The sequence below is a fragment of the Oncorhynchus clarkii genome, chromosome 21 (genome assembly GCF_045791955.1).
Source record: "Oncorhynchus clarkii lewisi isolate Uvic-CL-2024 chromosome 21, UVic_Ocla_1.0, whole genome shotgun sequence".
Classification (NCBI taxonomy): domain Eukaryota; kingdom Metazoa; phylum Chordata; class Actinopteri; order Salmoniformes; family Salmonidae; genus Oncorhynchus; species Oncorhynchus clarkii.
In genome coordinates, this window is record NC_092167.1 from 20,330,325 (window position 1) to 20,342,348 (window position 12,024).

General features: G+C 40.9%; 1 protein-coding gene across 1 annotated transcript in view; it reads right to left on the reverse strand.

The window, feature by feature from the left end:
• Window positions 1-9,874, reverse strand: part of LOC139378725 (MyoD family inhibitor domain containing) — a 28,061-nt gene extending 18,187 nt beyond the window's left edge. Inside the window, exons 1-3 of the mRNA XM_071121168.1 lie at window positions 9,640-9,874; window positions 9,192-9,354; window positions 7,195-7,323 (exon numbers count right to left, since the gene is read on the reverse strand). Of these exons, the coding sequence (XP_070977269.1) occupies window positions 7,195-7,323; window positions 9,192-9,285 (223 nt within the window). The 5' untranslated portion in view covers window positions 9,286-9,354; window positions 9,640-9,874. The remainder of the gene's footprint in view (window positions 1-7,194; window positions 7,324-9,191; window positions 9,355-9,639) is intronic.
• Window positions 9,875-12,024: the final 2,150 nt, after the last annotated feature.

Sequence of the window (12,024 nt, forward strand, 5' to 3'; positions counted from 1 at the left end):
CATTTCATAGATGCTATAGAGGCATCAATAAGCAAGAAGAAAGCTCTTCTGCAACATCCACCATCGGAGCAATAATTCATCGACATACATCTACCATTGGAAGTGTCAAATATTAAACTTCCTAAAGGTCATTTCTACACCCGGGTAATAACCTTGAAGCTTCCCGAGTAAAAGCACAATCAGGGATTCACACAAAGGCCACACTAATGTCTTTCTTTTCAAGGCGACAGCCATGTCATTTGACCTCACGTCTCTTTATCCACGGAGAGAGCACTTCCAACTATTTGACAATCACAGTGAATAATGTGGCGATTAAACACCTAAAACTGGCGTTAGATCATGCCAATTTATTTAAGGCCCGGACCTGCAGAGCCAAAGCCGCCTGGAGAAGATATCAGCTGAGTGTATTCCCCTAGGGGCCGAGCCACACAAGACCCTGCTAGCTGCCACATACTGGGGCCTTATAGTTGAAGGGCTCTAACAAGAAACAGTGACCTGAAGATACATGCCCTTTACACTTTGCATATTAAAAAAGGTCAGAAATAACTTGAGCTAAATAAACAAGTTTAACTGTTAAAGAGTAACTAATTAAATAACTTTTTATCAGCGAAAACCAGATGTTTTTGGCTAAGTTGTAGTGAAACTCGTCAATTCCGGTATTCATTTTAACAGTGATATTTTGGTCTTTTAGTAGAAAATTTTTGCCTTTAGAGGATTAACTCTACCTTGAGAAGGTTCCTCTATGTCATCTCAATGGACGGGTTCAGTATGAAATACACTCCCTTCTAGATGTGCTGAGTGGTACCACCTCAAGGCTTCCCAATCTCTATAACTGGCAGTCTGCTTAAACAGCTCATAGTTAGTTTACTGGTTGTGAGTTCTAATCCCACAAAGGGCAGATATTGTTCCTGTGCCCATACACTTTTAATTCTGAAAAGTGAAACCATACCTGTGAGGGGTCGCCCTGATTGTAGTTGTAGATTTTCATACAGTACCCAAGAACGATCTGAGAGTTAATTTGACCATTGGAAAAAGAGCTACTTCAATACTGCAAATTTAATTGAGACCCTAATTTTCATTTTGAAGGTGAGAACTTTTTTCTTTCCAAAGCAAGAACGCAATAAATGTGAGTCCACATTTCATAGGTTTTTTTTGTGCCCCATGGGGGATTTGAACTTACACCGCAGGTGGCAATAGATAAAGAACTCAGCGCCTTACCACTGTGAGCCAACTGTCTAGAGCCTAATATACTCGCAATGCACGCACAGAATTGTATTATCAGAGTTTGCCAGTGGACTTCTGGTAAGTATGTTTTAGTGAGAAAGTGTTGGGATTAGGTACAACTAAGTTTACCCACCCACAAAATTAATATTTAGGAGCATCCCCCCCCCCAACCACAACTTCTCACCTGAATGCATTCTTTTTGGGGGGAAGGGTTTGGGCAAAGGTTGAAATTGGGGTCAAAGTTACCATTTAAGACAAAGACAACATGTTCAAGTAACAAGCGCCAGCTTTTCTGTTTGATTCAGGCTAATAAAAAACAACAGACCAAGACAAATCACATAAAGCCTAGGGCACCCAACAAGTTGGAAATCGGACAGAGGGATGAAAGAAAAAAATGAATAAATTGGCACTGTGTGGTCAGTCAGATGATTTCCTGTTTCAGTAAGTCAGGGCTTTATTAGAATCAACCAGACCATTTTAGTGTTCATCAGCTCCTCGCCCTGGATATCCAACATTGCATTCTGTAAGCTAACTGTATATTCAAAAGATGTTTATTTCCATTCAATTTGCTAAACAGAACCTCTATACACAGATTAGGTTATCATCATTATTTGAAGTGACTAAAACATGTTCCTGTACCTTTCCCTCAAAAAGAGATTTGTCTTCTCCCTCACTTTCATATTCCCCAAACACTCAGTCTGTGGGGGGTGACTACAACTACTACATTAAAACTGTTATTTTTAGATGAAAGTGATGCATTTTACTTGCCAGTAGTGCATTACATACATTTTTTTCACCTTTATTTAACCAGGTAGGCCAGTTGAGAACAAGTTCTCATTTACAACTGCGCCCTGGCCAAGATAAAGCAAAGCAGTGCGACAAAAAACAACACCGAGTTACACATAGGATAAACAAAAGTAGTCAATAACACAATATAAAAATCTATATAGTGTGTGCAAATGGACTAAGGAGGTGAGGCAATAAATAGGCCATAGTAGCGAAGTATTTACAATTTAGCAAATGAACACTGGAGTAATAGATGTGCAAGTAGAAATACTGGTGTGCAAAAGAGCAAAAAAAGTAAATAAAAACAACGTGGGGATGAGGTAGGTAGTTTGGTGGGCTATTTACAGATGGGCTATGTACAGCTGCAGCGATCGGTAAGCTGCTCAGATAGCTGATGCTTAAAGTTAGTGAGGGAGATGTAAGTCTCTAACTTCAGCGATTTTTGCAAATCGTTCCAGTCATTGGCAGCAGAGAACTGGAAGGAAAGGCGGTTGGCTTTGGGGATGACCAGTGAGATATACCTGCTGGATTGCGTGTGGTGGTTGTTAGCTGAGATAAGGCAGAGCTTTACCTAGCAAAGACAAATGACCTGGAGCAGGTGGGTCTGACGACGAATATGTAGAGGGGGTCAGCTGACGAGAGCATGCAGGTCGCAGTGGTGGGTGGTACATTGGGCTTTGGTGACAAAACGGATGGCACTGTGATAGACTGCATCCAATTTGTTGAGTAGAGTGTTGGAGGCTATTTTGTAAATTACATCAATTAAGTCGAGGATCGGTAGGGTGCGGGCAGCAATCGGTTGAAGAGCATGCATTTAGTTTCACTAGTGTTTAAGAGCAGTTGGAGGCCACGGAAGGAGTGCTGTAAAGCTCGTTTGGAAGTTTGTTAACGTTTTTGGGATAGGGGGCAGCATTCGGAATTTTGGATGAAAAGAGTGCCCAAAGTAAACTGCCTGCTACTCCGACCCAAAAGCTAGGATATGCATATAATTATAGATAGATTGGAATAGAAAACACAACACTCTAAAGTCTCCAAAACTGTTAAAATAATATCTGTGAGTATAACAGAACTTAAATGGCAGGCGAAAACCTGTGGAAAATCCATCCAGGAAGTGCTATTATTTTGAAATGGGTGTTTTTCCATTGAAAGCCTATCCACCATTTAAAGGTATGGAAGCCGTTTCCGTTCCCCATGGCTTCCACTAGCTGTGAACAGTCTTTAGACATTGTTTCAGGCCTTTATTCTGTAAAATGAGGGAGAATGAGCAGTTTCAATGAGAGGCCAGTGGAATTTCCCCAACCTGTTTGGTGCGCAATCCCAAGAGCATGCCTTTCTTGTTTTTCTTTAATATTGACGACGCTATTGTCCGGTTTAAATATTATCGATTATGTAGGCTAAAAACAACCTGAGGATTGATTATAAACATCGTTTGACATGTTTCTACGAACTTTACGGATACTATTTGGAATTTGTCTGCCTCGTGACCGCATTTGAGCCATTGGATTACTGAACAAAATGCGCCAACAAATGGGAGGTTTTTGGATATAAAGAGGGACTTTCAAACAAAACAAACATTTGTGTCTTGTGAGTGCAACCATACGAAGATCAAATGTAAGTGATTAATTTTATTGATATTTCTGACTTTCATGACTAATCTACTTGGCTGCTAACTGTTTGTTATGTTTTGTGTGCTGAGCGCTGTCCTTAGATAATCGCATGGTTTGCTTTCGCCGTAAAGCCTTTTTCAAATCTGACACGGCGGCTGGATTAACAAGTTAAGCTTTATTTTATGTATTGCACTTGTGATTTCATGAAAGTTAAATATTTATAGTAATATTTATAGTTAATTTGAATTTGGCGCTCTGCAATTTCACCGGAAGTTGTCGAGGTGGGACGCTAGCGGGCCAGATGTATACAGAATGGTGTCGTCTTGCGTAGAGGTGGATCAAGGAATCACCCGCAGCAAGAGCGACATCATTGATATATACAGAGAAAAGAGTCGGCCCGAGAATTGAACCCTGTGGTACCCCCATAGAAACTGCCAGAGGTCCGGACAACAGGCCCTCTGATTTGACACACTGAACTCTGTCTGAGAAGTAGTTGGTGAACCAGGCAAGACAGTCATTTGAGAAACCAAGACTATTGAGTCTGCCGATAAGAATACGGTGATTGACAAGAGTAGAAAGCCTTGGCCCGGTCGATGAAGACGGCTGCACAGTACTGTCTTTTATCGATGGCGGTTATGATATGTTTAGTACCTTGAGCGTGGCTGAGGGGCACCCGTGACCAGCTCGGAAACCAGATTGCACAGCGGAGAAGGTAGGGTGGGATTCGAAATGGTCAGTGATCTGTTTGTTAACTTGGCTTTCAAAGACTTTAGAAAGGCAGGGCAGGATGGATATAGGTCTGTAACAGTTTGGGTTTAGAGTGTCTACCCCTTTGAAGAGGGGGATAACCACGGCCGCAATCCAATCTTTAGGAATCTCAGACAATACGAAAGAGGTTTAACAGACTAGTAATAGGGGTTGCGACAATGGTGGAGGATAATTTTAGGAAGAGAGGGTCCAGATTGTCTAGCCCAGCTGATTTGTATGGATCCAGATTCTGCAACTCTTTCAGGACGTCAGTTGTCTGGATTTGGGTGAAGGAGAAGCAGGGGGGGCTTAGGCCAGTTGCTGCACGGGGTGGCAGAGCTGCTTGCCAGGGTTGGGGTAGCCAGGTGGAAAGTGTGGCCAACCATCATTCAAAATTCCATGACCATCACAACCCTACCTACATCAGCTAGCTACAGTAGCTACCTTGGTTTGACAAGTTCTTGCTTCGAAATCCTTTTTCGAAGCTGCTCCGGTAAACAAACCAATGGCAAGTCATTAGCGTAAGACCGAAAAGGCGCCAGGAAAAGTTGAACATTCTAGAAACAAAGAGCTACTGTGTCAGAATGTAAACAATCCTCTAACCACAACTACATGGAAGCAATCGGGTTGTTGTTTCTATTAGCATTGCCGGAAACCACACTCTCCTTATGGAGTGGCAAACACAAGAGGGGTTTAGAGGAGTTGGATTTGCTGCTTTTTCTGATTCTACTGCTGTACTATTCGGATCTGGATAATCAAGTCTGTTTCAAAACGGTAAATCTTGAGGTAATGAGATTTACTTTTGCAAAGAGGCTAAAGCACTGTGATTTAAGTGTAAAATATTGCTTTGGCAAACTTCGCAGGTTAAATGACAAGCAGTAAGAGGCATTGTGAGTGGGTTAATAGTGACACTTGAAGACAAGAGATTGGTTGGTAGTGAATTGGCAGAACATTCTGGATAGAACAGAACAGGTTGTTTCTATTATCACAGTTCTAACTCAGTGGGACTCAGAGTTGTAAATAGGGTGTGACATGTACTTTCCATTCAAAAAAAAAAAAAAGTGAGAACTTTCCAATCAATTTATTTTAGTTTCCCCTATTATTTCTGCTGAACAAAAGGGCACAATGATGCATGAGGAAGCATTTACATTGCTTAACACTTTACACACGTGGGAATTGAAATGTTTTACAGAAGAAATATGAAATGCATAACCATTGTAGCAGTTGAAAGGGAAGAGTTTGGCGATAATGGGACAATTATTACACTAAAGGTAAGGATACAACAGTTCACCAGACAAGACTGAATCCAACCATTACACTTGATTTTCTATACATGTTGCCGCATTTGTTGATAACGAAATCTGAAAATACACGGGAGACATTCAGTAACATGCATCATAAGACAAACAAATGACAGGGGTTTGGTTGAGGACTAACTGGTGACCCCAAGTGGCCACACACACCTCTCCAAAGTGTGCACAATTCCTAAGCAATTTTAATGCACTTCTAATGATTCAAAGAACAGCCTTCAACTCTTCTTGTCGAGCACGGTGCTCAAGTTCAGAATGCCTGCCAGTCGAAATCCATACAGCGCTGTGAAGAACATAGCCAGAGCTCTGACGTCATGTATAGCATGTTACTGTACAGCCACTATGTTCCAATTTAGACGCTTATTAGTGACATTTTCAACCCATATACTGGTATGAGTGTAAAGGGTTTAGAAACAACCAAGTGTGTATCACCTTAACTGCAAAATAAACACAGATTGCTTTGCTGTTGCTATGGCCCCTTCTCTCCTTTCATGAGTAACTGAATATTTCAACCAGGTAGCATATTTACATTTTAGTCACTTAGTACAGGGTTTCCCAAACTCGGTCCTGGGGGCCCCCCTGGGTGCACATTTAGGTTTTTCCCTAGCACTACACAGTTGATTCAAATAACCAACTCATCATCAAGCTTGGATTATTTGAATCAGGGCCCCCACCAGAGAGTTTGGGAAACCCTGATTTAGCAGACGCTCTTATCCAGAGCGACTTACAGTTAGTGCACTCATCTTAAGATAGCTAGGTGGGACAACCACATATCAGTCAATAGTATATATTTTTTCCACAAAGTAGCTATCAGCAAAGTCAGCGCTAGTAAGGGAGATTTCTTTTCACAAATAAGGAGACCTAAGCATGTTATCTGCTTCACTCTAAATATGGCTACAGTGCAAACACACTAAAACACTATACGTGCCTTCTAAAATGATTTAAGTGCACTGAAAGGTGAAACAAGTGGGCCTAGACAGTCAAAGCCAAACCACAACAGGATTTCCTCACTCACACTACAGAAAGCTGAAGGGTTGGAAGAGCAACCAGGGGGAAACATGCCAACTATTCGTCATTATGGCAGAATGTGAGAACGTGCATGTTACTTCATCCCATGTTATTTATTTAGACTTCAATACCATCTCTCTCTGAAACTGGGAGGGTGACTTTTCAGAGGGACCATCTGTCAACAGGCATACGTCACTCTGCCACAGGGCCTAGCAGTGACAAGTGTTGATTGATGATGCCAGTTTATGACAAGTCCGAAGGTTCTGACAGAACATGGTCATGACAAAAACATTACTCAGGTAAGATAGCTGGGCTTGGCTGCTGCACAATGCTATACATGTTTAGAGTATTTCTGTCACTATGTCATTTCATGTCATGTCGTTTCTGTCAATGTGTACAGTACAATTGTTAGGTATTGTGTTTTGTGTGGATCCCATTAAAGTAACAGATGAGGATCTGGGCAAACACGTAATAGCAGGATTTCCTGAGGTGCCCCTCATTGTAACACTTACTTCGAACAGGGTCACAATAGGTAGGGTTTTCCCCCATCACGTGACTTTGTACTTCAATGGACGTGCCTCTGGGACACGATGTTCTGGATGGGTTTGTAGTTTCAGATGATTCGTTACTGCCACAAGCATCTAGGATCAAAGCACACAACATAAGAAATTGAACAACTGTTTAGCCTAAAAAGAAGGGGGGAGGGAGAGCACGACAAACAGATTGTTTGCATGCCCTCCGTTGAACAACTCAACTGGTCAAAATAAAGATGCATTATGTACTTCTACTCAGAAACAGATGTAAAAGGTGATGAGAAGGTCAACTTCGGTGGAGGTAATACTAATTCCAGAGACAGAAGGACAAGCCAAGCCAAGCCAGGGCTGCCTTATTTTTGCCAGAGAAAACATTGTCCCTTTCCGTTCCTTTGTCGAAAGGTTACACAACAGAGTCGGGAGCAAGGCGGTTCAGGTAAAAGCCAATGCCAGATTTCTGGATCTAATTTTCTCTACTCCCGGCTGTGCACTACCTGCCAAGGTTGTTAAAGCCATAAAAACAGCATTCACCTACATTGAAAAACGTATTTAGGTAAAAACCTGCTCCAATAACTATGCAAAAGGTCAGCCCGTCTCTCTGAGTGACGTTATTAGTACTGTGTGTTCCCTCATCAAATACTGTACATTAAATGATCATTGCAAGAGTGCCATCTCCATTCCTGCTGTGTTTAGCCAATAGGCTACAACAACAAAAAACATATACAATGCCTTTATGACATACAAAAAGAAAGGAGAACCAATGCACTCTTCATACAATTCATTAAAATGCCTTTATTTGTATGGCATACTCAATGGAAACAAAGTTTTACATTTCTCATGTGTTTAGGCTGCATGGCTTTCGTCAGGGAATCTTTATGGCATAGTTGAAAAAACAAATTCCCGGTTGCTTCAGACCAGATCCTGTTTTTTGTTTTCTTCTTCATTTTATGTTTTGGTTGTAACCATAGCCCTTTTCATGTTGTTTTGTTCTGGAAATGAAGGTGATGAATGGCTCAGCACAACATGGCAAATGTTATTTTCCTTAGCCGGATGATGTATTTGTTGCAGACCTGTAATGCTGTCGCTCTGTTTAGTAAGCAATGGAAGATAGATAAACGAGCCACAGTGGCTCTAGAGATACGGCCCAATCTTAGCCAGAGGCAGGGGCTGATAGATGGCAAGTCTTTAGTCGTGGTGTGACTCCCTCCCTCTCAGATCGATGCACACTTACAGTAGCAGTGTGTGATGCATCGCTGTATTTAGTGATTACAGTTAGAAATAAATTAGCCTATTCTCAGAACATCTACAGCCTCCTGAGAGAGGGGAAATCCAGTCTTAACTGAGAAAGGCTTTGAAGGTCCAGCAAAAATCCATTTGCCACCCGTCCCTGTGATTGCTTACTCTGTCCTACTTTGCTATTTTTGACAGTGCTGTAATGATGCTTGGTATAAATAGGATGGGTAACGGTTCAGTGGCTGTTTGAAAGAAGAAGGGGGAAAAAAACGGGGCCAAGCTTATTTTACATGTGATAATCTTACGGGCAACTAGAAAGTTAATTAAAAACTATAATTGGCTGTGGTTCCTGCTAATAGTCACCAAGGCGTTCCTTCAATCTTTATTGTGAAATAATGAAAACATTATCATGCCTAATGCTGGTGTATAGCTACTGATGTCTGGCAAAACGACAGGAATATAATTTAGAGGGAATGGGTTCATGTTGGTTGTTATTATTGTTCTGAGTGAACTGATGGATTCTGACATGCAAGGAAAACAAGATCATGATTTCAATGATGACTAATTTCCCATCTTGACCAAGTTATTATTGATGGAATATCCCAGCAATGGTAAATTGACAACAGTGTTAATTGAAAGTGGAAGAGATGTAGAGCACAAGTACAACACCAGTCACCAACTAAATAAACAACAATTGCATAACAGTCATGTTGTCAGCCCTTATATGCAGTATAATATCATACCGTGAGAGTTTGGGAGAAGAGGACTTGTCTCCTGTTGAAGGTCCTTCCCTGGCCCAGCAGGCCCTTCCAGAGGTAAGACGGTCTCAGTGGACATGAGACAGTCCTCTTGGAGTGATACGCGACAGATAAAGATGAGCCTCCTTTTCCTCCTTAGTCTTCAACCCTGGGAATTTGAATGTAGACTTGAGTAACAAACCACTACTCAAGTAAACGAAAATGAGCAAGTTACTGGTTCTCTCTCATAGAGAGCAGAGTATGAGTGACGTCAAACCACAATATGTCGTTAAAAGTAAGTGGAATTTTCCCACTTTACTGCATTACATAAACTATAGAAACGGAAAGGAAATCTTCAACTAAGTCGTTTAAATGTATAAATATGGTTATTTATTATCGAATAAATCATAAGCCATACTATGTAAACATGTATAATAAGTTTGTTGATAAGTACCTTACAAACATGACAACTCCCTGTCTCAAGTTTGACTCACTCCCATCCCTCCTCCACAGTGAAACGCCTTCTCGTTGGAAAAAAAATTCCGCACGAGTTGTAAATTCAAATATCTCCAAAGTTATCAAAACGTTTCCAATGATTCCGTTTATCGCGCTATTCGCGCGGGAAAAGTTGAAATATTACTCCTAATGTCATCGACATTCTGCTGGTTCGCTTGAAAAAAGTTTGGACTAAAACATTTTCATCATATCCGGATTCCCGAAAGCCACTCGCGCATGCTCGGCCAGCTGCAGAAATTAGAGAGTTCGTGTGCAGTGTGTCTAAGGACCATGGGAAAATGTTGGAGAAGTAAACTTTGACGTGGTAACTATTGCCACTTGACTGTATCCTTAACAAAGTGTCCTCGAAGTATAGCTGCTGCTCTTTTGCTCTGAATAGTATTACCTATCTTGATATCCATCGATGCACCTTGTCCAATCATGTGGCAGAGCATCCTCCAAGTCATCACACAACTCAAATAGTTTTTATCTAACTATTAGGCTGATCACTACTGAAGTTTAAAACTTATTGAAAAGTACTTTTTTTTAAATAATAAGTTGCATGGACTTTAAGATGATTTTTGAATTACTACCTAATCTCTGTAACTCACACAAACAAGTATCTGTAAGGTCCCTCAATCAAGCAGGGAATTTCCAATACAGATTCAACCAGAAAGACCTGGGAGATTTTCCAATGACTCACAAAGAAGGTAGATAAATTGATATATAAATATACAGTACCAGTCAAAAGTTTGGACACACCTACTTATTCCAGGGTTTTTCTTTATTTTTACTATTTTCTACATTGCAGAATAATAGTGAAGACATCAAAACTATGAAAAAACACATATGGAATAATGTATTAACCAAAAAAAGTGTTAAACAAATCTAAATATTATATATTTGAGATTTTTCAAAGTAGGCATCCTTTGCCTTGAGGACAGCTTTTGGCATTCTCTCAACCAGCTTCATGAGGTAGTCACCTGAAATACATTTCAATTAACAGGTGTGCCTTGTTAAAAGTTAAATAGTGGAATTTCTTTCCTTCTTAATGCATTTGAGCCAATCAGTTGTGTTGTGACTAGGTAGGGGTGGTATATAGAAGATGGTCTTTTACCAAATAGGGCTAAGTCCATATTATGGCAACAACAGCTCAAATAAGCAAAGAGAAATTACACTCCATCATTACTTTAAGACATCAAGGTCAGTCAATGCGGAAAATTTCAAGAAAGTTTCAAGTGCTTTCGCAAAAACGGTCAAGTGCTATGATGAGACTGGTTCTCAAGAGGACCGCCACAGGAAAGGAAGACCCAGAGTTACCTCTGCTACAGAGGATACGTTCATTAGAGTTACCAGCCTCAGAAATTGCTGCCCAAATAAATGCTTCACAGAGTTCAAGTAACAGACACATCTCAAGATCAACTGTTCAGAAAAGACTGCATGAATCAGGCCTTCATGGTCGAATTGCTTCAATGAAACCACTGCTAAAGGACACCAATAATAAGAAGAGATTTGCTTGGGCCAAGAAACTCGAGCAATGGACATTAGACCGGTGGAAATCTGTCCTTTGGTCTGATGAGTCCAAATTTGAGATTTTTGGTTCCAACCGCCATGTCTTTGTGAGACACAGAGAAGGTGAACGGATGATCCCCGCATGTGTGGTTCCCACTGTGAAACATGGAGGAGTTGGTGTGATGGTGCTTTGCTGGTGACACTGTCGTGATTTATTTAGAATTCAAGGCACACTTAACCAGCATGGCTACCACAGCATTCTGCAGCGATACGCCATCCCAGTTTGTGCCATCCCAGTTTGTACTATCATTTGTTTTTCAACAGTACTCTGACCCAACACACCTCCAGGCTTTTTAAGGGATATTTGGCCAAGAAGGAGAGTGGTGGAGTGCTGCATCAGATGACCTGGCCTCCACAATCACCCGATCTCAACCCAATTGAGATTGTATGGGATGAGTTGGACCGCAAAGTGAAGGAAATGTGCTCAGCATATGAGGGAACTCCTTCAAGACTGTTGGAAAAGCATTCCAGATGAAGCTGGTTGAGAGAATGCCAAGAGTGTGCAAAGCTGTCATTTTTTATTTTTTCACCTTTATTTAACCAGGTAGGCTAGTTGAGAACAAGTTCTCATTTACAGCTGCGACCTGGCCAAGAATAAAGCAAAGCAGTTCGACACATACAACAACATAGAGTTAAGCATGGAATAAACAAAACATACAGTCAATAATAGAGTTGAAGAGAATATATATACAGTGTGTGCAAATGAGGTAAGATAAGGTAGGTAAGGCAATAAATAGGCCATGGTGGCGAAGTAATTACAATATACCAATTA